At 40.1% G+C, this 27,588-nt stretch overlaps 1 protein-coding gene across 1 annotated transcript in view; it reads right to left on the bottom strand.

The window, feature by feature from the left end:
* Positions 1 to 27,588, bottom strand: part of DENND6A (DENN domain containing 6A) — a gene marked incomplete at both ends in the record, with an annotated part of 59,600 nt that overhangs the window by 19,547 nt on the left and 12,465 nt on the right. Inside the window, 7 exons of the mRNA XM_080715616.1 lie at positions 1,856 to 1,951; positions 2,671 to 2,793; positions 12,507 to 12,562; positions 14,872 to 14,934; positions 15,896 to 15,975; positions 19,779 to 19,884; positions 23,756 to 23,836. Of these exons, the coding sequence (XP_080571742.1) occupies positions 1,856 to 1,951; positions 2,671 to 2,793; positions 12,507 to 12,562; positions 14,872 to 14,934; positions 15,896 to 15,975; positions 19,779 to 19,884; positions 23,756 to 23,836 (605 nt within the window). The remainder of the gene's footprint in view (positions 1 to 1,855; positions 1,952 to 2,670; positions 2,794 to 12,506; positions 12,563 to 14,871; positions 14,935 to 15,895; positions 15,976 to 19,778; positions 19,885 to 23,755; positions 23,837 to 27,588) is intronic.

Below are 27,588 nucleotides of genomic sequence, written 5' to 3'. Positions count from 1 at the left end.
AGCATAAAATGTATAAAAATCAAAGGACTCTAGTTCTCCAGGATATAACCTGCCTGGAGACTGAAGGAAAGCTTCACAAAGACATGAAGAGTGAGTCAGAGCCTCTGCCAAGTGGATAAGGGAGGCAAGGGTTATGCAGGAAAGAAACAGTACGTGCCATGCACTGAGCTGAGGTCAGAGTCTGCACAGAGAACCCCACTCCTCCAACACAAGGAGGAAGGATGAATAATCAGAAATGAGTAGAGATAGGAGGCACAAAGTTTACACACTGAGAAATTTAGATGTTATCTTATAGGCAAAAAGAAACCACTAGAGAACCAAGTAGAGGCGAGCCCCACGAATGAGAAAGATTGCTAAGGGAAAAATCTGGAAGATACCTTTCAAGGAGGGGAGGGAAAGCAACATGGAAGGAAAGAAAATATGGTGTATATATACAAAGCATATTATTCAACAACAAAGAAGAATGAAATAGGTCAGGCGTGGTGATGCACGCTTGTAATCCTAACATTTGGGAGGCAGAGACTGGGTGATCGCGGTTCGCAGACAGCCTCAGCTACTTAGGCCCTTTGCAAAACAGTGATATCCTGTTTCAAAACTAAGAAGACTAAAAAATAGGGCTGGGGGTGTATCCTGGAGGTAGAAGGCCCCTGGGTTCCATCCCCAGTACCACCAAAAAAAATTTTTAAATTCAGGGATATATATATATATATATATATATTTTTTTTTTTTTTTTCAATACCGAGGATTGAAGGATTGAACCCAGGGGTATCCTACTTCCAAGCTATACCTCCAGCTCTATTTTTTCTTCTTTATTTTGAAACAGGGTCTCATTAAGTTGTGAAGGTCCTCACTAAGTAGTTGAGGCTGGCTTGCGAGCCTGTGATCCTCCTGTCTCAGCCTCCCAAGTCCTGAGATTACAAGCATGCACCACTATGCCCAATTCAAGATCAGAATCTTCCCGTAAATGTTACAATAAAGAGAAGGTGGAAAAGTAGGGCAATATTGTGCCCACTGGGTCAGACAGCAAGAAGTATTTTCATAACTTTAACAAAAACTATTCATTGAATATAGAGAAGTCAATCTGTAGTTGACTGCAATGTAGTCAGACAATCAAGTAAATGGAGATTTTTGTTGTTCTAGAAATCTTAGCTATGGGAAGAAGATAAGCAAAAGAACAGAATCTAAAAAGGGGGAATTATGGCCGGGTGTGGTGGCACACGCTTGTTATCCAGCATTCGGGAGGCTGAGACCGGAGAATCACGGTTCGCAGACAGTCAGCTATTTAGTGAGGCCCTCTGCAACTCAGTGAGACCTGGTTTCAAAACAAAGAATAAAAAATTGGGCAGGGGATGTAGCGCGGAGGTCGAATGCCCCTGGGTTCCATCCCCAGACCCGCAAAAATAAATAAATAAATAAATAAATAAATAAATAAATAAAATAAATAAATAAATAAAAAGAGGGCTGGGTACATAGCTCAGAGGTAGAATGCCCCTGGGTTCCATCCCCAGTACCAAAAGAAAAAATAAACAAACAAATAAATAAATAAATAAATAAATAAATGGGGGATTATTTTTTCCTACTACAGACTAGAAAGATTAATAAAAATGACAGCAGAGTCAAAAGTACAAACTGATGGCAATACAAATTCCATTAATAAATAAAAATCACTCAAAGAAAATAAGTTATTATCTCTTAAAATCTTAATTATTCCCAGAAACTCCTCAAACTTTCCCTTATAAAAGTAATCTGCCTATAAGTTAACACCTTTAAGTTAAAATTTTATCGCCAAAAAATTCTACATAACTTTGGTTAGAAAGGTAATACCTGGTGAATAAAAGTTATTCTGTTTACTCACGGGGCTTGAGTACGGGTTGTATATTCTTTGAATTCACTATCATGAATAGTGAAATAAGGTCGGAAATCACTGAAGTACTTTAATGGAGAAATACAGCTGTGGAGCAAGGAGAATTGTAAAACAAAGGTCAGAAAACTTAGACTCTACCCCATAAGCATATATATCTACACAACCAGTATATACCTAATGGATTCACTTACTTCTGGGGATGGAACCCAAGAACATTTTACCTCTGAGCTACAACCCCAGCCCTATTTCTGTATTCTTTATTTTGAAACAGGTTCTCTCTGAGTTGCAAAGGGCCTCACTAAGTAGCTAAAGCTATCTGAGTACCGCCTTCCTCCTGTCTCAGCCTCCCAAATGCTAAGATTAGAAGCATGTGCCACAATGCCCGGCTAACTTACTTATTTTGATAAAAATAATAAACTCATTTTTGGAACTAAAAAGAAGAGTGGAATATGCAATATAAAATGGCATAGTGTAAGAATATTGGTTTTGGTGCAGAAAATGAAGTGAAATTCTGGCTCTACCATTCACTAGCTATGTACCTCTGATTACACACTGATCATTCAAACAACTAATATTCACCCAGGGCTAACTTCACGGATGTAAATTATTGTGCCTGTGTTCATACCAACAAAAACATGATTTGGCCCTCATGAAGCCTAAATCAATCTACTTACCCATAAACTGGTGCTATAATAAGCATAACCTCTGACAGAGTTGTTAAGCAGATAGATGCAATAATGTGTGGGGAACATACTACTGATAAGAAAATGATGCAAATATCACCATCGGGAACCAAATATACTCACTTAACAAGGGCCAGTACAGTCTCTGATGACTCTGACGGTGATGGTGCCATGACCACGAGAGGCTCCCCCAACAGCACCAGCTCCCAAAGCATCTGACTATGAAAAAAAACTGGGCAGAAACACCTGGAAGGTGTCCACACAGTAGAAATATTTTGTTATTTATCCAATTCCACTTTTTAGGTCCATACTATAATCATTCTAAAAACTTCAAACCAGGCATGATGTTGCACGCTTGTAATCCCAGTACCTGGGGGACTGAGACAGGAGGATCGCAGGTTCACAGCCAACCTCAGCAACTAAGTGAGGCCCTTCACAACTTAGTGAAACCCTATTTCAAAGAAAAATAGGACCGGGGGTGTAGGTTGGAGGTAGAATGCCCCTGGGTTCCATACCCAGTACCACAAATAGAAAAAAACCTTCACATTCACCTATATTTGTCCTGCTATTTGCATCTTTTTGTTTTGTTTTGGTTTGGTTCTAAGAATTGAACCCAGGGGCATTCTAATGCCAAGCTATACCCCTAGCCCTATTTTCATTCCTTATTTTTTAATGAGGGTCTCACTAAATTGTAGAGGGCCTCACTTAGTAGCTGAAGCTGGCCAAGAACCTGCAATCCTTCTGTCCTAGCCTCTTAAGTACTGGGATTACAAGTGTGCCCCACCACCTGGCTTATTTTTTATTTTGAAACAGGGGTCTCACTAAGTTGCTGAGGGACTCCTTAATAAATTGCTGAAGCTGGCCTTGAACCTGTAATCTTCCAGTCTCAGTCTCCCAAGTACTGGAATTACAAGGCATGTGCCACCATACCCAGTGATTTGTATCTTAATCTGATATACAAGTTAATTTAGCATATGGCAATGCATAAACCTAAGTTCCATTTATATATGTACTTAGAAGTGCTGGGGGATCAAACCTGGGATCTCAAAATACTCGCTCTACTAATAAGCTAAATGTAGAAATGATAGAGGTATTTTGAAAAGAATTCAGAGAGAGCCAAAAAGAGATAAAGGATGCAATTAATGAAGTAAAGGCCTCAATTCAAAGTACAAACAACAGATTAGACCACATGGAGAATAGAATCTCGCTCTTAGAAGATAATCATTCCAAAAATGAATGCAGAGTTTCTAATTTAGAAAAAAAAATCCGACAGCAGGAATCTGACATTGAAGAAATATGGGCCCATTTTAAGAGAGCTAACCTAAGAATAATTGGAATAGAGGAGGGAAAAGAAGGTGAAACCAAAGGGATCAACAATCTCTTCAACAAAGTAATAGCAGAAAAATTTCCAAACATAGAGCAATAGGTTGATACACAGGTCCAGGAAATTTATAGAACTCTATTTAGACAGGATCAGAGAAGAGGATCCCCACGACACACAATTGTCAAAATGACCAATGTGGAAGCCAAGCAGAGAATCTTAAAGGCAACAAAAACAAAAGGCCAGGTGACATTCAGAGGCAAACCAATTAGAATCACTCCAGACTTCCCAAACCAAGTCATGAAAGCCAGAAGGGCTTGGAGTAACATATTCCAAACTCTAAAAGAAAACAACTTCTGGCCAAAAATTTCCTACCCAGCAAAACTTTCTATCAAATTAGATGGAGAAATAAGAAGCTTCCATGACAAACAGAAACTGAAGGAATTTATGTCTTCAAATCCAGCACTAGAGAAAATACTCAAAGAGATTAACTACAAAGAAGAATTAGGTAACACACACCAGAACCAGAGAAACAAGATTTTCCATCCAACAGACAACTAAGATTGGTTATCTGTGGAGATTCATTATTTATGTTAGTCTTTTATATATCTCTAAATTGTATTGTTTGCTTTTATTGTTGTTAATTTTTAGGATTTCTAGTTGGAATATTAATATACCTTCAGATATAGCATTTGGAAATATTTTATCCCATTCTATCAGTAACTTTTAAGTCTGTTTACATTGTCTTTGGATATACTATATATATATATATATATATATATATATATATATTTTTTTTTTTTTTTTTTTTTTTTAGGGAGTTTGTATACCCTTTTGTTGCCTGTGCCAATGAAATCATATCCAAGAAATCACTGCCAATTTCAATGTTGTGAGGTTTTATGACCCAGATTTTCTTCTAAAAGTTTATGGTTTTAAGATTTATATTTAGGTCTTTTATCTATTTTGAGTTAATATTTGTATATGGTGTGAGGTAAGGGTCCAATTTTATTCTTTTTCATGTAATTATTATGTTTCAACAATATTTGGTTAAAAGATTATTATTTCCACCACCAAATGTTCATGGAAATCTTGTCAAAAATAACTTGACAATATATGGAAGAATTCATCTCTAGGCTTTTATTTAACTCCAATGGTTTATATATCTGCCTTTATAACAGTACTACACTATTTCAATTATTGTAGCTTTATATGGTTTGAAATCAGAAAATATACATCTTCTAACTTTGTTCTTTTGCAAGATCGTTTTGGGTATCTAGAGTCCATATTCCATATTAGGATAGATTTTTTTTCTGAAAAATAAATAAATAAATGTATGATAGTTTCACCTAAAAAAAAAAAGATAAAAATATTCTCTGGTAAGAAAGAAAACAAAAAGAAATACTGAAATGTTATTTTTAAGTCATCAAAAGCTTGGTATCAGACAAATGAAACTGTTATGTGAGATTATCATTGTTAATTTTGGATAAATTGCCATAATACTAGATGTCAACCACTAAGCCAAGCATAGGAAGGAGGGATGGGGAGGGAACGGGGTGGGGATTGGGTAGGGCCTAATTGGGCGATGTGTGCATGTATGTCTACAAAATTTTTTTTATCCCATTATGATGTATGAATACAGTGCACCAATAAAAAAAAAAAGGGTAAGGAGGGTATCCATGCAGAGGGGCAGCCGGGTATGGAGTCTCAGAACCCAAAAGAAGTGAGAACAGCATCTTCACAGAGGACAGGATTGCAAGAATCTGGTTACTAACCAGAGGATTGGTCAAATCCGTAAAGAAATTAAAAATAATAGGGGAGAGCTTCTTTTTTTTTTTTTTTTTTTTTTTTTTTTTGCGGGTCTGGGGATGGAACCCAGAGGCATTTGACCTCCAAGCTACACGCCTGCCCAATTTTTTATTCTTTATTTTGAAACAGGGTCTCACTGAGTTGCAGAGGGCCTCACTAAGTAGCTGAGGCTGTCCGCGAACCGCTATCCTTCAGGCTCAGCCTCCCGAATGCTGGGATTACAAGCGTGCACCACCATCCCGGCTAGGAGAGAGCTTCTCAGTGAGAAAAAAAGCAACACAAATATAAAAGGGTTTGAGAAAACTAGAATGAGCCTGTCGCACTACACTGGAATTGAGTGTAACTGTATGGTCTTCAGTACATATTGATAAAAACGACTGTGTTATAAAGTGCATACACAGATGAAAGCCTACACGTGCACTTTCATACACATACACACTATTCACCGAGGCAAGTCTAAACTCAGTGACATCCCATAACGTTACCTTCTCTGCCAGCGGGCAGAGAGCCCAAATCGATCATTCTCAGGGCACAGGGTTACGGAGGGGTGCGAAGGCGCAGCGATGTGCCTCTCGCCACACTCAGCACCAACAGCAAGACCATCAGGCCACAGTCTCTCCCTCCACACAACTCTACGGCAAGAAACGACAGGCTCCTTCAGCCGTTTCAGAAAACTCCTCAATTCCAACCTTAACTCTGAAGCTGCTTCCATGATCAGGAGAGAGGTGAAACCAAAAGCCATGGGATAATCTGAAGCACAACTGGTCTCGGCCTAATGAGAGTAGGTACATGGGGCCTGCATGCAACTGCAACTGCCACCCAACTCCACCCAACCTGCCTTTTCAGGCCTCTGTCTTTCGCTCTCAAGCTCAAGTCTTGTGTAAAAATATTTCTTCAAGAACTAGGCGTGGTGGCGCACACTTGTAGTCCCAATACTTGAGATGCTGAAATAGGAGAATTGCAAGATCCAGGCCAGTCTCCGCAGCCTAGGGAGACCCTGTTCCTAAAAAAAAATAAAAAGGTATAGGGGTATAGCTTAGATGTAGAATGCCTCTGGGCTTGAATCCCAGTACAAACAAACAAACAAGCCTCTTCAATATAAGTGATAGATGTTTGAGTTCCGGTTCACATTAATAAACATAAAATCAAAGTTCTAAAACACACAAAATAAAAAGTAAAAGCCGGGCGTGGTGGCACACGCTTGTAATCCCCACGCTTGGGAGGCAGAGACAGGAGGATCGCGCAGGTTCGAAGCCAGCCGCGCGCTGGCTTAGGAGACCCTGTTTCCAAATAAAAATGTAAAAATAGGTCTGGGAGTGTAGCCCGGAGGTAGAAGGGCTTCCAGGAACCCCAGTACCACAAAAATAAATAAATAAATAAATAAATAAATAAATAAATAATAAATTTAAAAAAGTAAAAGACCAATCCAACAGTCAGGTACTAAGTGCTTAACGTAGTACTAGCACTGCATCCTAGGATTATTGTTCAAAGATAGTTTTCTTGCCAGGCCTGGTAGCACACGCTTGTAATCCCAGCATTCGGGAGGCTGAGACCGGAGGATCGCGCATGGTTCGCAGACAGCCTCAGCTACTTAGTGAAGCCCTCTGCAACTCAGTGAGACCCTGTTTCAAAATAGAGAATAATGCCGGGTGTGGTGGCACATGCTTGTAATCCCTGCGCTTGGGAGGCAGAGACAGGAGGATCACACAGGTTCAAAGCCAGCCTCGCTGATTTAAGAGACCCTGTTTCCAAATAAAAAAATATACAAAATAGGTCTGGGAGTGTAGCCCAGAGGTAGAAGCGCTCCATCCCCAGTACCACCAAAAAAATAAATAAATAAATAAAATAAACAAAATTAAACAAAATAAAGAATAAAAAATAGGGCTGAAGGTATAGCTTGGAGGTAAAATGCCCCTGGGTTTCATCCCCAGAATCGCAAAAAAAAAAAAAAAAAAAAAAAAAATTAGCTTTCTCGTATCCTAAGAAACAAGAAAGAAAAACAACCAACTGGGCTAGGGACGTAGCTCAGGGTACAGTGCTTGCCTAGTATGCATACAGCCCTAGATTCAATCCCAAACACCACCAAAAATAAAAAATAAAAAATTAACTTGTTCTACTTTGAAAACAATTTTTTTTGTCTTGTTTGTGATCCTGGGGATTGAACTCAGGGGCATTCTACCACTTAGTTATACCCGCAGTCCTTTTTATTTTTTATTTTGAATCAAGGTCTTGCTAGATTGCTGAGGCTGGCCTCAAACTTGCAATCCCCCTATCTCAGCCTCCCAAGTACTGGAATTACAGGCATGTGCCATTGCCCTATTCTTAACAGTTCATTTGTATTCAGGAAAAGAAATGTATGCTAACCAAAGGTGTTAGTAATGGGGTAATTATTCCCAGAAGTTCAAAAGACAAAAATATCTGTTAACAAATTCTGTATTAACTTATGCCAGTTCCTCATATCTTTCCCTAATGAATGATATCAAAACTATCAACAGCACACCTATAATCCCAAATACTAGTGAGGCTGAAGGAGAAAGATCACAAATTCAAGACCAGCCGGGCAGTTTAGTAGACTTCTCTCTTTTAAAGTGAAAAATAAATTGAAATGGCTGGGGGTGAAGCTCAGTGGTAGAGCACCTGTGTCCACCTGCTAGTACCCAAAACAAAAAAGCAAAAACGGTCGATAGTAGGCATTCCTCTCAGTCTGTTTCCGTGATAGTCATGCACTTATTTGGGAGGGACTCCCTTTTTATTCTGAGAATGCCACACTGTATCATTATTTAACTAATCGATTATTTATTTTGCAGTACTGGGATAGAATTCAGAGGCATTCTACCCCTGAGCTACACCCCCAGCCCGGGTCTCACTGAGTTGCAGAGGCCTCACTAAGGAGCTGAGGCTGGACACAAGCCGCGATCCTCAGTCTCAGCCTCCCAGATGCTGGGATTACAAGCATGCACCACCATGCTCGGCTTGTATAATGTTTTTAAATAAACGCACTTGATTTTTAACTCAACGTTTAGTATAACTTATCTTTACCAAAGATACAGAATAGTTCTATCACCTCAAAAACTTCATCCTCTTTGTAGTAAATTTTCCTTAACTAGCCTCAAAGAACCACTGATCTGATTTTTGTTATTACAGTTTTGCCTTTACCAGATTATTTATAAATGGAATCATCCAGTATCTTTCAAACTTCTGGCCCGCTTCACTCAGTATGTTTGTGAGTCATACATGCTATATTGATATATTGTATATATCAATGACTCATTCTTTTTTTCTGCTGAGTAGTATTCTATGTGTGTGCATGTATTACATCATTTCGTCTATTCATTTACCAACTGATAAGTATTAGGACTCTGTACAAGTTTCAGGATAATATGAATAAAGCTATCACTAAGTATAAACACTTACATGTTAATCATTTATTTTTTTATTTTTATTTTTTGCAGTACTGGGGATGGAACTAAGGGGGCATTCTATCTCCAAGCTATACCCCCAGCCCTATTTTTTATTCTTTTTTTTGTAACAGGGTTTCACTGAGTTGCAAAGGGCCTCACTAAGTAGCTGAGGCTGTCTGTGAACCATGATTCTCCTGTGTCAGCCTCCCATATGCTGGGATTACAAGCATGTACCAACATGCCTGGCTCCCAGTTTTTTTTATTATTTTGAGACACAGTCTCCCTAAATTGACCAGGCTGGCCTCAAACATGAGATCCTCCTTCCTCAACCTCCCAAGTAACTGGGAATATAAGTATGCACCAGTATGCCTGGCATATACAAGCTTTTGTGTGGACATATATTTTCATTGCTATTGAGCAAATATCTAGAAGTGGAATTAGTGTACTATGCTAGGAGCAAGTGTATAAAATAAACCAAGCACATACAAATCAACCTTTGGAACAGTACTTTATGTAGATGAAAAGTCATCAAGAGCTGGGGGTGGTGGCACGTGGCGGTAATCCCAGTACGTGGGAGACTGAGAGGAAGATCACAGCTTCAAGGACAGCTTCAGCAATTTAGTGAGGTTCTCAGCAACTTAGTGAGACCCTGTTTCAAAATAAGAAAAATTAAGAGCTGAGTGTGGTGGCGCACACTTGTAATCCCAGAATTTGGGAGGCTGAGACAGGAGGATCTTTTCTGAGTTTGCAGATAGCCTCAGCCACTTAGCGAGGCCCTTTGCAACTCAATGAGACCCTGTTTCAAAATAAAGAATAGAAAAATAGGGCTGGGAGCATCGCTCAGAGGTAGAATGACCTTGGGTTCCACCCTGAGTACCACAAGAAAGAAAGAAAAAAGACTCCAGTTCTCCCATAAGCCATTTTATGTCTTTTGTGACTCAATATAGAGTAACTGCTCATGGACAGCGATGGTTTCTCAAGCTGACTGTTATGGTTTGGATATAGAATGTCTCCTGGAAGAACCCATGTACTAACAAGGAAAATGTTCAGAGATGAGATAAATTATTCATGAGGGTTCTAATCTCATGAGTTGATAAATCCATTGATGGATTATGGATTCACTGGGTGGTAAGTTGCAGAGTGTGGCTAGCCTCCTCTCCCCTTGCTCTCTCTGCTTCATGCCCCTATGGCCTGAGCTCTGCCGACTTGACCTGGCCTAACACAGACTGAAACCTCTGAAACCTCCAGCACTGTGAGCAAATAAATCTTCCTCCAAGTTGTGGTTATCAGGTATGCTGGTCACAGCAGTGAGAACACTGGCTGAAACACTGGGCTACACATTACCACCACCACCACCAATGCAGCTAGAACTGGCACCAACCCAAAGACTCTCACTTGGCTGTTCTGGGTAGAAGCATAAACATTGGTGCTTTTTTCTTTTTCTTTTTCTTCTTCTTTTTTTTTGTTTTGTTTGTTTTTGCAGGTCTAGGGATGGAACCCAGGGACATTCAACCACCAACTACACCCCCTACCCTATTTTTATTTTTTATTTTGGTACTGGGGTTCCTGGAAACCCTTCTACCTCCGGGCTATACTCCCAGACCTATTTTTATATTTTTATTTGGAAACAGGGTCTCTTAAGCCAGCGTGGCTGGCTTCGAACCTGCGTGATCCTCCTGTCTCCACCTCTCAAGCGCGGGGATTACAAGCGTGCGCCACCACACCTGGCTTCCCCTGCCCTATTTTTTTATTCTTTATTTTGAAACAGGGTCTCACTAAGTTGCAGAGGGCCTCACTAAGTAGAAACTGAGGCTGTCCAAAAACCGTGATCCTCCAGTCTCAGCCTCCCAAATGCTGATTACAAGCGTGCGCCACAATGCCTGGCTGGTACTTTTTTCTTTTCCCTTCTATCTTAAGTACTAGGATATCTCTTCTTTAATATTTTAAGTTTACATTTTGAAATTTTTCAAACACACAGAAAAATCAAAACCCCATATACATCACATAGATTGAACAATTAATATTTGCCAATTTAAATTCATCTATTTTTTTCTTACTGAAATATTTTATTTTATTTGGTGGTACTAAGGTTCCTGGGAGCCCTTCTAGCTCTGGGCTACACTCCCAGACCTATTTTATACTTTTTATTTGGAAACAGGGTCTCTTAAGCCAGCAAGGCTGGCTTCGAACCTGCGCGATCCTCCTGTCTCCACCTCCCAAGCGCGGGGATTACAAGCGTGCGCTGCCACACCCGGCTCTTACTGAAATATTTTAAAATAAAGCACAAACCAGGCATGATGGTGAGCGCCTATAATCTAAGTACTTGGGAGGCTGAGACAGAATCTCACATTCGAGGACAGCCTCAGCAAGGAGACTCTCATCAAACCTAGCATGACCTTCTGTGTGTGTGTGGTGCTGGGGTGGAGCCCAGGGGCTTTCTACCTCCGGGCTACACTCCCAGACCTATTTTATATTTTGTTTGGAAACAGGGTCTCACTAAGTTGCTGAGAGCCTCACTAAGTAGCCGAGGCTGGCTTCGAACCTGTGCGATCCTCCTGTCTCAGCCTCCTCAGCGCTGGGATTACGAGCGTGCGCCACCATGTCCAGCTTGAACTTGTTTTAAAATAAAAATAAAACAGGGCTGGTGATGTAGCTCAGAGGTAGAATGCCATTAGGTTCAATCCCAAGTACCACAAAAAATAAATGCACAAATCTTGGCCTAACAGAGCACGCGAGTACCATTACTTGGGAGGCTAAGATAGAAGTATCATAGGTTTGAAGCAAGTACTCTATAACTTAGTGAGACACTGCTTCAAAACAAAAAATAAGACTGGGGGGATAGCTCAGAAATAGAATGCCCCTGGATTCAGTCCCCAATACCACAAAAAATAATAAAAATTTTAAAATAAAGCACAAGCTCAAGATATTTCGTTACAAAGTCCTTTAAAATGCATCTCTAGGCCAGGCGTGGTGGCGCACGCTTGTAATCCCCGCGCTTGGGAGGCGGAGACAGGAGGATCGCGCAGGTTCGGAGCCAGCCTCGCGGGCTTAAGAGACCCTGTTTCCAAACATAAAATAGGTCTGGGAGTGTAGCCCGGAGGTAGAAGGGCTCCCAGAAACCCCAGTACCACCAAAAAAAAAAAAAATGCACCTCTAAAAACATTTTCTAACATTACATTACCATTATCACACCAAACAAAAAAAACAACACAATGATTTTTTTCTGACACATAATAATTAATCCATATCCAAATTTCTCTAATTGCCAAAGCTCATAAAATGTAACCAGGATTGAACCTTTGATTTTTACCAGATATTGAGTATTTTCTTCCAATTTTTTCCACGCCCTATATAAGAATACTTATTTTCTAAATAAAAAACATCATTACAAAGCAAGAAAGAGAAGGCAATTAACAATTTATTCATTTTACCTGAAAAGATCCACCTCATGAACAGTAGGTAAAATAACCGATATGTGTGTGTCTACCTAAGAGATTAAAGAAGGAAAATACAGAGGACATTACTGAAATGAGAAGTTGATTTTTGAAATATTCCTGTCTATCTTATGATCAATATATCATGTGACCTTGTCTACCTTTTCTTTTTCTGTCTCCTTCCTTCCTTCATTGAGGAATGAGTTCGATTTATTTTGCAGTACTGGGTATTGAATCCAGGGGCATTCTACCTCCAAGCTATATCCCCACCCCAATTTTTTATTCTCCATTTTGAAAAAGGGCCTTATTAAATAGTTGAGGCTGACCACAAACCTGCGATCCTTCTGTCTCAGCCTCCCAAGTACTACTAGGATTACAAGCGTGCACTACCACACCCACCTACCTACCTTCCTTCCTTCCTTCCTTCCTTCCTTCCTTCCTTCCTTTCTTTCTTTCTTTCTTTGTTTCTTTATTTATTTATTTACTTATTTACTTATTTGCAGTACTGGGGGTGGAACTCAGGGGCGTTCTACCTCCGAACTACATCCTCAGCCCTATTTTTTATTCTTTCTTTTGAAACAAGGTCTCAATGAGTTGTAAAGGACCTCACTAAGTAGCTGAGGCTGTCTGTTAACCGCGACCCTTCTATCTCAGCCTCCGTAATGCTGGGATTACAAGTGTAATTTTAAAACAGGGTCTCACGCCGGGCGTGGTGGCGCACGCTTGTAATCCCCGCGCTTGGGAGGCGGAGACAGGAGGATCTCGCAGGTTCGAAGCCAGCCGCGCGCGCTGGCTTAGGAGACCCTGTTTCCAAATAAAAATGTAAAAATAGGTCTGGGAGTGTAGCCCAGAGGTAGAAGGGCTTCCAGGAACCCCAGTACCACCAAAAAATAATAATAATAATAAAAAAAAAATAAAACAGGGTCTCACTAATTTGCTGAAGCTGGCCTCAAACCTGCAATCCTCTGTCTCAGCCTCCCAAGTACTGGGGTTATAGGTATGTACCACTAGACCTGGCTCCCTATCCCTTTTTTGATTTTTCTTTATTTTGAAACAAGGTCTCACTAAGTTACTGAGGCTGGTCTTGAAACTGCATTCCTCCTGTCTCAGCCTCTAAAGTACTCAGAATATAGGCATGCACCTCTGCACCTGGCTTCCCTGTGTATCTTTTCAAGATTCTTTTCCTCCAAGAGCAGCCAGAAAGAGAATGGGTCTAACCAATCTCTCATAACACAGTGGAATATAGAGAAAAACATAGACCATGGATAAAAAAAATTATGCAACAGTCAGATGTTAGAATAGTTCACAACTTTCCTATCATTAATACTAGCTGATAGCTGGGCGTGGTACCACACGCTTGTAATCCCAGTACTTGGGAAGCTGAGACAGGAGGATTGCAGGTTCTTGAACAGGTTCAGCTACTTAGTGAGGTCCTCAGCTACTTAGTGAGACCCTATTTCAAAATAAATAATAAAAAAAGGACTGGGGTTATAGCTCAGAGGTAGAATTCCCCTGGATTCAACCCTCAGTACTGAAAAAAAAAACCCTAATAGCTAATATATAAAACAAATTAAGCAGTTTTTCTGCTATTCTCCATTTTTACTCAGCTCAAAGAACAAAGGGAGTAAAACATACCAATTAACCATTTAGCCAGGCATGGTGGCACATGCTTATAATCCCAGTACTTGGGAGGCTGAGACAGGAGGATCGTGGTTCGAAGATAGCCTCAGCTCCTACTTAGTGAGGCCCTCCACAACTTAGCGATACCCTGTTTCCCAATAACGAATAAAAAAATAGAGTGCTGGGCGTGGTGGAATACGCTTGTAATCCTTGCGCTTGGGAAGCAGAGACAGGAGGATCGCGCAGGTTCGAAGCCAGCCGGGGGTAGAAGGGTTTCCAGGAACCCCAGTACGACCAAAAAAATAAATAAATAAAAAATAAAATAAAAATAAAAAACAGGGCTGGGGTGTGGCTTGGAGGTAGAATGCCCTAGGTTCAATCTCCAATACCACCACACACACAAAAAAAAATTTAAATGATTAAGTCAAATCCACCTGTGAACAGATGTTGCCTACAATCAGAAGTCTGCTGTCCACTCTAAGAGGTTTTGCCAGAATTAAACCTTGTTGAAAAAATAAAATACTTTACTACTGTCCTCACAATTACAGCATAAATTCTGAGCTCTCCAATGTCTACTGGAAAAATAGCAAGAAAAAAATCCTAAGAAATATTAGAAAGTTTATTATGAATTCACTTAAAAATTATTTGGAGGGATATTTTAATATTTAGAAACACATAATAAAACAAGCGGCATTTGCTAGTTTAAAAACTCTACGATCACTTCACCACAGTGCCACACTACCTGCTGAGTTAACTGTGCTATTTGAGTTGTCCCAGGCTTGTCATGACATGTGGGAATCCGTACCTTAAAGAGAAAAAGAAGAAATTATCTTTGGCTAAAAAAAAAATTGAGGACTCAGAAGTACCCTATGTCTAAAAAGCTATAAAAATAAAACATTTATGTCAGATTAAGAGTTTATATCCATTTTAGCCATAGCAGAAAGTAAGTGAACTAAGGTCTCCATACCACATACAGAGAGAAAATACTATTGAGAAATAGATGTGTTAAAAAACCACAAATGGACAACAACCCCTTACTGTTCCTGTTTATTATCTCAACCTTTGCTTCATTAATATACACAAACCCAAACAGACCCTCTCAAACTTGCCAAACTTGTCGTTAAATTCCACAGGAAACAATGAGAACTCTCAACCCAGAACTATCAGTATTACTTTTGATGATTTCCCAAGAAAAAGAAGAATACACAGAAAAAATGAGCACCATTTAAAAAGAGAACCTTGTCAAAGCTAAATCCAACTTGACAGTGAATTACAGAGTATTTACAGCATATTCATACAAAGCCTGAGAGTACAATACTAATTTTAAAAAAACCCACCTTAACAGAGAATACCCCAGGATGAATGTGTTTGTTCTGACATTACATGTTAAGAAGATCAGTGAATGAGAACCAATAGCTTTCCTAACTTCTTTTAATTTTTAGTAATTCATAAGTCAATTTTTGAAAAGTAAACCTTTTCTGCTTATCACCCATCACTGGAGGTGTCGGTAGAACCACGGAGTTACAGAATTCTAGGAGGTGGCATTCCTGCGAGACTCTACAGGATGCAATGGACTGGCAGCACCTGGAGTCATGTGATGATGATTCTGTGATGCAGGAACTGTGGTACCGCTGTAATGCCTCACATCAACAACACGTGAATGAAAACGGTAACACCGCTAAACTGTTTAGGAGTTAAAAAGCAAAGCTTTGTGTGAGCTACCTAGAGTTCTTTAAAAGGGAAGTAAATAAAACACAAGTTCTTACCTTCATTACCACCCCCATGATGGGCAAATGTAATGTTTTCCCTGGCACTGGGGCAGGCCATCGATCAACATCATTACAAGCTGAAAATAAAACAAAATATTTTCTTAACATAAGGAGAAATATTGAAGTATTAAAAATAGGACGTTAGGAGCCAGGCATGGTGGCACCTGCCTGTAATACCAATATTTAGCTGAGACAGGAGGATCACAAGTTCAGAGCCAGCCTCAGAAACTCAGTGAGGCTCTCAGCAACTTGATGCGACCCTGTTTCCAAGTGAAAAGTAAAATGAGCAGGGGTAGCTGGGTGTGGTGGCACATGCTTGTAATCCCCGCACTTGGGAGACTGAGTCAGGAGGATTGCAGTTCATGGAGTGCCTCAGCTACTACTTAGTGAGGCCCTTTGCAAATCAGTGAGACCCTATTTCAAAATAAAAAATAAAAATTAGGGCTGGGGGGTTATAGCTCAAAGAAAGAATGCCCCTGGGTTCCATCTCCAGTATAAAAAAAAAAAAAAAAAAAAAAGAGCAGGGGTGTTGTTCGAATGCCCCTAGGTTCAATCCCCAGCACCAACACACACACACACATAGAGCATTAGAAGCTAGAACTCAGCCGGGCATGGTGGCGCATGCTTGTAATCCCCGCGCTTGGGAGACTGAGACAGGAGGATCACACAGGTTCAAAGCCAGCCTCAGCTACTTAGTGAGGCTCTCAGCAACTTACTGAGACCCTGTTTCCAAATAAAATATAAAACAGGTCTGGGAGTATAGCCCGGAAGTAGAAAGCCTCTAGGTTCAACCCCAGTACCACCAAAAAAAAAAAAAAAAAAAAGAAGCTAGAACTCTTACCCAGGCATGGTGGCACATACCTATAATTCCAGTACTTAGGAGGCTGAAACAGGATTGCAGATTCAGTAACTTACACCATGTTTCAAATTTTAAAAATAGATAGCCGGGTGTGGTGGTGTATATTTGTAATCCCAGTGCTTGGGAGGCTGAGACAGGAGGATCAATCAGGTTCAAAGCCAGCCTCAACTACTTAGTGAGGCTCTCCGCAACTTAGTGAGATGCTGTTTCCAAATAAAGTATAAAAATAGGTCTGGGAGTGCAGCCCAGAGGTAGAAAAGCCCCTGGGTTCCACTCCCAGTACCACCAAATAAATAAATAAATAAATAAATAAATAAATAAATAAAAATAGATAAATAATTAAATAAATAAATAGGCTAGGGGTGTAGCTCAAAGGTAGAATGCCCCTGTGTTCAATCCCCAATACCAAAAAACAAACAATTTAGAACTTAACTTTTTTTTTTTTTTTTTTTTTGGTAGTACTGAGGGTGGAACCCAGAGGCCTTCTACCTCTGGGCTATACTCCCAGACCTATTTGATATTTTTATTTGGAAACAGAGTCTCACTAAGTTGCTGAGAGCCACACTAAGTAGCTGAGGCTGGCTTCGAACCTGCACAATCCTCCTGTCTCAGCCTCCCAAGCGCGGGGATTACAAGCATGTGCCACCACGCCCGGCTTAGAACTCAACTTTCTTTAAAGCAGGAAAAAATATACAAGAAAGAATGGTAAATAAGGTTAAAAGAAAAGCAAGTGCTGAAAATACAGTTCACTCAGAAATACATGTTCTAGGATATAAACTGGTTAATAAATTTTTGAGAGGATCAAATTAATAGGTTTAAATTAATAGGTTCCTATCCATTTATTACTACTTAAATTGGCTGCAAATGCACACCATTTAGCAGAAGCCTTTCATCTGTATCATTACTAAAGATTGCTGTCCAATAATACTGAGAATTGTCAAGCTGGGCATGGTGGCTCACATTTATAATCCCAGAATTTGAGAGGCTGAGCCCGGAGGATCGTGGTTCGCAGACAGCCTCAGCTTCTTAGTGAGTGAGACCTTGTTTCAAAATAAAGAATAAAAAAAATAGGGCAGGGGGTGTAGCTCAGAAGTTGAATGCTCCTGAGTTCCATCCTCAGACCCACAAAAAAAAAATACTAAGAATTGTCAACTCTAAATTATTACCATAATAGACATCACCTGTATTTTATTATATATATATATATTTTTTTTTTTTGGGGGGGTGGTACTTGGGTTCCTGGAAACCCTTCTACCTCTGGGCTACACTCCCAGACCTACCCAGACCTATTTTATATATATATTTTTTATTTGGAAACAGGGTCTCTTAAGCCAGTGAGGCTGGCTTCGAACCAGCGTGATCTTCCTGTCTCCGCCTCCCAAGTGCAGGGATTACAAGCATGCGCCACCACACCCGGCATTTATTTATTTATTTATTTATTTTGCAGTACTGGGAATAGAACCCGGGGTATTCTACCTCCAGCCCTATTTTTTAATCTTTATTTTAAAAGAGTCTCACTGAGTTGTAAAGGGCTTCACTAAGTAGCTGAGACTGGCTTTGAAACTGCAATCCTCCTGTCTCTCACCCTCCCAAAGGTTGGGATTACAAGCATGTACCACCACACCCAGCCACCTGTATTTTAGAGAAGGTTAAAACAGATACCATTTTTATATTTGTAGAAAATTATTCCAAATAATTTTGTATCTGTCTCCCATCACATAATCCTTATTATATTTATTTACTTCCTTATTTATTTTTGAAGTACTGGGGATGGAACCCATGGACATTCTACCTCTGAGCTACACTCCCAGCCCTATTTTTTAGTCTTTTAATTTTTTAAATTTTTTTATTTTTTTTTTATGGGTCTGGGGATGGAATCCAGGGGCATCCGACCTCCGAGCTACACCCCCTGCCCTATTTTTCTATTCTTTATTTTGACACAGGGTCTAAGTTACAGAGAACCTCACAAAGTAGCTGAGGCTGTCCGCGAACCGTGATTCTCTGGTCTCAGCCTCCCAAATGCTGGGATTACAAGAGTGTGCCACCAGGCCCGGCTTAGTCTTTTTATTTTTGAAACAGCGTCTCACTGAGTTGCAAAGGGCCTCACTAAATAGCTGAGGCTTCCCACGAACTGTGATTTCCAATCTCCACCCCCCAAATGCTGGGATGACAAGTATGTGCACCACCATACTCTGCAATCTCTGACATTTTAGAAAATCAACTTTGTCAACTTTTTTTTTTTTTTTTTTTTTTTTGGTGCTGGGGGTTGAATCCAGGAAAGTCCTACCTCCTCCAAGCTCCACTCCCAGCCCTAGTATTATCATTATTATTATTATTGTTATTATTATGTGTGTGTGTGTGTGTGTGTGTGTGTGCGCGCGCGTGTGTGTGGTATTGAGGATTGAACCCAGAGGCATTCTACCTCCAAGCTATACCCCCAGACTGGTAGGGTTTTTTTGTTTTTCTTATTTGAAAACAGGAACTCACTAGGTTCCTGAGAGCCTCACTAAATTACTGAGACTGGCTTTGAACCTGCGATCCTTCTATCTCAGCCTCTCAAGTACTGGAATTACAGGAATGCACCACTATACCCAACTTCTATTTTATTTTTATTTTAGGACAAGGTCTCACTAAGTTGCTGAGGCTGCCCTTGAACCTATGATCTTCCTGTCTCAGCCTCCCAAGTACTGGGGATTATAGGTATGCACCACCTTGATCAACTAAACTGGGTTTTTTTTTTTTTTTTTTGACAGTACTAGGGATTGAACCTAGGGGCATTCTACCTCCAAGATATACCCCAAATCCTATTTATTTTTTTTTATTCCTTATTTTGAATCAGGGTCTCACTAAGTTGCAGAGGGCCTCATTAAGTAGCTAAGGCTAGCTGCAAACCTGCAACCCTCCTATATCAGCTTCCCAAGTACTAGAATTACCAGTAAACTTTAATTTTATCATGCATTTCCAGTAAAGTTTTTAAAACCCCTTCTTAAAGGTACATAATTCTTATAATGTTCAACTTACCTGCTTCCAAATAAGGTTCATTCTTTTCAAAGTACTCTGGTGCTATTTGTTTGAGTACGGTGTGAAAAAAATGAATGTAAGGTAGTTTGCTGATCAAAACCAATGACTGTGGAAAGAGAAAATAACAGCTGTTAATTGTACAATGATCATAACTTAAACCTGTCATTCATGACTTGCCAGAGCAAAAAGTGTAGATTTTTAAATAAGTAGGCTTTTATAGCAGATGGACAAAAGAAAACACAAGCTGGGCATGGTGACACACACTTGTATTCCCAGTACTTGGGAGGCTGAGACAGGAAGATCGTGGCTTCGACACTAGCCTCAGCAACTTAATGAGGTCTTTTATAATTTAGTGAAATCCTGCTTCAAAATAAAGAATTAAAATTAAATAGGACTGAGGGTGTAGCTCAGATAGAATGTCCCTGGGTTCAATCCCCAGGACCACAAAAGAAAAAGAAAAAGAAACACAAAACCATATTTAACCTTACTACCACACCAAAAAGAAAGAAATATTAACTTTATAGCTTGATCGTGTCAGTTTGGGATTATGCTGAGGATTTTTCTTTGCTTTGCCATACTGAGAATTGAACATAGGGCATTTTATCTCCAAGCTACACCTCAGCCCTATTTTTTATTCTTTATTTTGAAACAAGGTCTCACTAAGTTGTGGAGGGCCTCACTAAGATCCTCCTGTCTCAACCTCCCAAGTACTGGGATTATAAAAGTGCACCACCACGCCTGGTTTAGGCTGGCTTTTAAATATCTGTTTATTTATTTATTTATTTTGCAGTACTGGGGATGGAGCCCAGGGAGGTTCTACCTCCAAGCCACACACCCCAGCCCTATTTTTTATTTTGAAACAGGGTCTCACTGAATTGCAAAGGGCCTCACTAAGTAGCTGAGGCTGTCGGTGAACTGTGATCCTCCTGTCTCAGCCTCCCAAATGTTGAGATTACAAGAGTGTACCACCACACCCGGCTTTATGCTGGTTTTTTTTTTTTTTTTTTTTTTTGGCAGTACTGGGGATAGAACCCAGGGTCATTCTACCTCTGAGCTACACCCCCAGCCCTATTTTTTATTCCTTATTTTTGAAACAGGGTTTCACTAAGTTACAGAGGGTCTCACTAAGTAGCTGACACTGTCCACGATCCTCCGGTCTCAGCCTCCCGCATGCTCAGATTACAAGCGTGTGCCACCTCACCAAGCTCCAGCTATGCTGGTTTTTAAAATTTCATTCTTTTTGAAAACCACTCTTTACTTTTCCACCCAACATGACCACATGCCCAGTGGTCAGGGCAAATTTTGGTTACAAATTAAAAAGATGGACCGGCTGGAATTAAAAAGAACTGATTCAGTGGGGTGTGGTGGCACACACTTGTTACCTCAGCATTTGGAGGCTGAGAAGGGAGGATCACGGTTTGCAGATAGCCTCAGATACTACTTATTACTCCCTCTGCAACTCAGTGAGACCCTGTTTCAAAATAAAGAATAAAAAATAGGACTGGGGTGTAGTTCAGAGGTAGAATACCCCTGGGTTCCATCCCTAGTAACACATACACAAAAAAAAAAAAAAAAAAGAAAGAAGAAAGAAAGAAAGAAAGAAAGAAAGAAAGAAAGAAAAAGAAAGGGTTTTTTTGTGGATCTAGAGATTGCCTAACCAGGGGTGACCTACCACTGAACTACATGGCCAGCCTTATTTTATTTTTTTATTTTTAATTTTCAAATGAGGTCTTACTGCTGGGCATGGTGATACACACTTGTAATCTCAGCATTCAGGAGGCTGAGATAGGAGGGCTACAGTTGACAGACAGCCTCAGCTACTTAGTGAGACACTTTGCAACTAGGTTAGACCCTGTTTCAAAACATAAAATAGGGCTGGGGATATTGCTTGGAGGTAGAATAACCCCAGGTTCCATCCCTAGCACCACAAAAGGGGGAGGGGGGGTATGTGTCTTACTAAATTGCTAGGGCTGGTCTCAAACCTATAATCCTCAGCTTCCCAAGCGCTAAGTTTACAGGCATGCACCACCACACCCAACTCTTTTCTTTTTCCTCTTTCCTTCCCCTTCTTTCCTTCCTTCCTTGAGAAAAAGATTGTTTAGAATGGAAACAGTAATTGCTAAGAAGTTGCTAAAATAGACTTACTGGCTCCTCAAAAAGATACTACAAGCTTACGAGTTGTAACAGTAATACAATCTATCTTTTCCTTATTCTAAAATGTCAAAATCAAGCAGATTCAAGCACATGGTACAAGCCTGTAATCTCAGTACTTGGGTGGCTAAAACAAGAGGATCGTCAATTTAGCAAGACCTTCAACAACCTGAGACCCTGTTTCAAAGTAAAAAAAAATTAAAAGGGCTGGGTTATAGCTCAGAAGTAGAATCTTCCATATAACTATAACATATATATCTTCTAACTGTAACGTATTAGCAGGAGTCTAGCACAGACAGCAAAAATTCAATAACAGTTAAAAATCTTGGGACAGAACCAATTGTGGTACTGGTGGTGCACACCTGTAATTCCAGCAACACTGGAAGCTGAGGCAGAAGGTTCACAAACTTCAGGCCTGCCTTGGCAATTTAGCCAGATCCTGTTTCAAAGTAAATAAAAAGAGAGCCAGGCGTGGTGGCACACACTTGTAATTCCAGCATTTGGGAAGCTGAAGCAGGAGGATCGAGGTTTGTGTCAGCCTCAGCTACTTAGTGAGGTCCTTTGCAACTCAGTCAGACCCTGTTTCAAAATAAAAGAATAACAAAATAAGGCTGGGGGTGTAGCTCAGAGGTAGAATGCTCCTGGCTTCCAACTCCAGTACTGCAAAAAATAAAACAGGTCAGGCGTGGTGGCACATGCTTGTAATCCCTGTACTTGGGGAGGCTAAGATAAGATTACACAGGTTCGAAGCCAGCCTCAGCTACTTAGTGAGGCTCTCAGCAACTTAATGAGACCCTATTTCCAAATAAAATAGAAAATAGGTCTGGGAGTGTAGCCTGAGGGTAGAAAGCCTCTGGGTTCCATCCCAAGCACCACACACACACACACACACATAAATAATAAAATAAAATAAGATGGGCTGGGTATTCAGCTTAGAGGCTGAATGTTCCTGTGTTCAATCAGAAGCATAAAAAATAAATAGCTGGTTGGTGACACATGCCTGTAATCCTAGTACTTGGGAGGCTAAGGACAGGAGGATTATAGGTTTGAGGACAACCTCAGCAAGCAGTGAGATTCTCATCAACCTATAGCTGAGAGATAGCATGCCCCTGTGTTTAATCCCCAGTATCAATAAGCAAATAAATAAATGCTAGGGATATAGCTCAGTGGTAGAACACTCTGGGTTCAATTCCCAGTACTACACACACACACACACACACACACACACACACACACACACACACACACACATATCTAGGGACAGTTGTAAATAATCTAAAAACTTGAGGTATAAACCATTTATTTATTATTATTATTATTTATTTTTGGTGGTGGTACTTGGGTTCCTGGAAGCCCTCCTACCTCTGGGCTACACTCCCAGATCTACTTTTTATATTTTTATTTGGAAACAGAGTCTCTTAAGCAGGAGAGGCTGGCTTTGAACCTGCGCAATCCTCCTGTCTCTGCCTCCGAAGTGCGGGGATTACAAGTATACACCACCACGCCCAGCTATGTATTTTTGATACTGGGAATTAAACCCAAAGGCTTTCTATTTCTGCCTCCAAGCTACAACTCCCATCCTGATTTTATTTCTTATTTGGAAACAGGGTCTCATTAGGTTGCTGAGAGCCTCGCTAAGTTGCTGCGGCTGGCTTTGATGAACCTGCAATCCTCCTGTCTCAGACTTCCAAACACTGAGAATACAAGCATGCACCACCAGGCCCAGATCTCTATTATGTTTAAAGATAATAATACCAAAAACTGTGGACCATTAAGTAAAATAATTCTATTTTTAAACAATTTTTAATAATGTACATGAAAATTACCTTCTGAAAGTATCCTCTTTTAAGAGTTTTATCTCGAACTTGCCGAAAATATACATATCCATAAAAATAAGCAGGATCTTTCTATAAAAGAAGTGATTAATAAATAAATCATTAAATAAAGCAATAAGGCCATCCTTTAATATTAACAGGTTCCTTTATAAACCCAAATCAAGAAATGCTATACATACTTTCCCAAAGATGAAACCATCATAATCTGAGCACTAAAGGGAGACTTTCCCCCTTAGCTTATATTCTTTGTCACACCTACAGTAGTTAAAGTTAGAAAATAATCTAATTTTATATTTCCCCAATAGTCTATTCAGTTGCTAAGTTGCCAAGTGCCTCATTACGTTGCGGTGCCTGCCTGCAAACCTGCAATCTTCCTGTCTCAGCTTCCTAAGTACTAGAATTACAGGCATGTAAGACTGCGCCTGGCCTGATGTCGACTTTCAAGAGAAAAGAACAGAAAGAATTAAACACCAATCTGAATCTTCTGTAGCCAGTTAAATGTAAACTCAGAGCCAGGCATGGTGGCACATGCTTGTAATCTCGGTACTTGGGAAGCTGAGATAGGAGGGTCATAGGTTTCAGCCAGCCTCAGCTACTTAGTAAAGCCCGCCACAATTTAGTGAGTCCCTGTTTCAAAATCAAGGATAAAAAATAGGGCGGGAGGTGTAACTCAGAGGGAGAATGCCCCTGGGTTCAAACCTCAGTATCGCAAAAAGTAAATAAATAAATAAATAAATAAATAAATAAATAAATAAATAAATAAATGTAAACTCATTAATAAAGAAACATAATATTTATTAGCATACAATTTGAAAGGTGATTGATTATAAGCCAAAACCTTAAAGAACTTTTATAGTCTAATAAAATAAGCTTTGGCTCCATTCCTAATTAGGTTGTTATTCCTTAAATATTTATTGATCACCTACTTTAAACAAAGTACTGTATTAGAAAAGATAAAAAGATGTGTAAGACAAAGTTTTTTAGGGAGATTACAGTCTAGGAGGGACAACAAAAGTACAAAAGTCACCATTATGTAATAGGAGTGTGGGTATCAAGAACAAAGCACTAAGTGTCACAGGAAGGGAAGGGGGAAGAATAACAACTTCATGGAGACGACGATCATTAATAAGGCAGAGAAGGAAGACGATGATTTAAATAAATACAATGACATTCCGGGTCTAGAGAGCCAAGAGCTTGAGCAAAAGCACTGGGACAGAAAAATAAAAGCTATCTCAGAAAAAAGCATATACTTCATTTTGCCTAAAATGTGGCAGTGTATATAAAAGAGAAATCACAAAGATAAAGGGTCTTATTTTGAAAGGTCCAAAAAGTAAGGACAAGAAAACATTATTGTCATTAGCTCTGAACTCGTTCAGTAATTGGTAGTCACTTATAGTCATTTAGAGTCTACTTTCACCTATACATGTATATATACGTATTGTGTATAGAATTTTTTCCTGTGATACTAGGGATCGGACTCGGGGGCATTTTACCTCTGAGCTACTCTACTAGCCCTTTTTTTTTTTTTTTTTTTTAAATTTCTCGGTACTGGGGGTTGAACCCAAAGGCTTTCTATCTCCAAGCTACACACCCAGCCTGATTTTATTTTTTATTTGGAAACAGGGTCTCACTAGGTTGCTAACAGCCTGGCTAAGTTGCTGAGGCTGGCTTTGAACCTGTGAACCTCCTGTCTAAGCCTCCCAAGTACTGGGATTACAAGCATGTGCCTCAACACCCAGTTTTGTTTGTTTTTGCAGTACTGGGGATTAAACCCAGGGGCATTCTACCTTCAAGCTACACCTCCAGCCCGATTTTGTGTGTGTGTGTGTGTGTCTGGGGATGGAACCCAGGGACATTCGACCTCCAAGCTACAACCCCTGCCCTATTTTTTTTTTCTTTATTTTGAAACAGGGTCTCACTAAGTTGCAGAGGGCCTCACTAAGTAGCAGCTGAGGCTGTCCGCGAACCGGGATCCTCCAGTCTCGGCCTCCTGAATGCTGGGATTACAAGTGTGCACCACCACACCCAGTCTCCGATTTTTATTTTTTCATTCTTCATTTTGAAACAAGGTCTCACTTCAGTTGCAGAGGGCCTCATTAAGTAGCTGAAGCTGGCTACAAACCTGCCATCTGTATCAGCCTCCCAGGTATTAGGATTACAAGCGTGCACCACCATACCTGGCTATATTTCATATTTTGAAACGGGGTCTTGCTAAATTGCTGAGGCTGTCTTCAAACCTGCAATCCTGTCTCAGCCTCCCAAGCACTGGTTAATACCAGTGTATTAACCACCAAACCTGGTATGTACCACCACACCTGGCTCCCTAGCCCTTCTTTAATCTTTTTTTATTTTTTATTTTTTGAAACAGGGTCTAAGTTTCTGAGGCTGATCTTGAAACTGTATTCCCCTGTCTCAGGCTCCCAAGTACTCAGAATATAGGTAAGCACCAACATCCGGCTATTTATTTTTACAATATATATGTATACTTTAGCTGGTAATGGTATTTAAGATATACTGTGTAAAAAACACAGAGATGGAGCAAAAAAGCAAGAGGTGGAGCAAATTTCGTACCTTACTAGCCCTAAATTCCCTCATCTGCAAAAGGAACTCTTTCAGGGAACTATATAGAGGATTATAATACAGTCCTAAAAATATGAGCTTTAATAAAGCACAGCTATTATCATCAACAGTAAGAACATACTAATTGTGGTAGGAGTAGGTCATGGAAAGGAACAGATAGCTCTAATGCTTGACATTTCAAAGGTGGTATCTTTGCTAACTGAGTTAGTTCCTGCCGTTAGTAGAACCAACAAGGGCAGCTAAAAAAGTTGATTTTAGACAAATGATGTCAAGTTCATACTGGATGTGTTGATAGGATATTATGGTGAAATATTCTCCATCCAATAAGAAACGTAAGCACAGACTACCAAAGGAAAAAATTTACAGGTTCTCAAATCATATGAATTACTTAAACTGTTTTATTAAGCCAGGTGTGGTGGCACACATTTGTAATCCCAGTACCTGGGAGGCTGATACAGGAGGATCACATGTTCAAAGCCAGCTTCAGCAACTTAGCCAGACCCTGTTTCCATATAAAAAATAAAAATAGGGCTGGGGGTAAAATAGCTTGAGGTAGAATGCCCCTGGGTTCATTCCCCAGAACCATAAAAAATTGTTTTAATAAACAGTAACTATAAAACAAAACCCATTAAAAAAAAAAAATAAGTTGGGCATGGTGGCACATGCTTGTCATCCCAGCATTTGGGAGGTTGAAACAGGAGGACTATGGTTCGCAGACAGCCTCAGCTCCTTAGTGAGGCCCTTTGCAACTCTATGAGACCCTGTTCAAAAAAAAGGAGCAGGGCATGGGTGGCGCACGCTTGGAATCTCAGCATTTGAGAAGCTGAGATAGGAGGATCTGGGTTCTTGGCCAGCTTCAGCTACTTAGTGAGAGACCCTTGCAACTCAGTAAGACCCTGTTTCAAAATAAGGAATAAAAGCCAGGCGTGGTGGCGCATGCTTGTAATCCCCTAGCTTGGGAGGCTGAGACAGGAGGATCACGCAGGTTTGAAGCCAGCCTCAGCTGGCTTAAGAGACCCTGTTTCCAAATAAAATATAAAATAAGTCTGGGAGTGTAGCCTGGAGGTAGAAGGCCCCTGGGTTTCATCCTCAGTACCACCAAAAAAATATTTAAAAAATAAGGAATAAAAAATGGGGCTGGGGGTGTAGCTCAGAGAATGTATGCCCCTAGGTTCAATCCCCAGTACCGGGGAAAAAAAAAATAGGGCTGGGAGTGTAGCTTGAAGGTAGAATGCCCCTGGATT

This window comes from Muscardinus avellanarius, assembly GCF_963383645.1.
Source record: "Muscardinus avellanarius genome assembly, chromosome: 18".
NCBI lineage: Eukaryota > Metazoa > Chordata > Mammalia > Rodentia > Gliridae > Muscardinus > Muscardinus avellanarius.
This window is presented reverse-complemented; position numbering and strand designations above follow the sequence as displayed.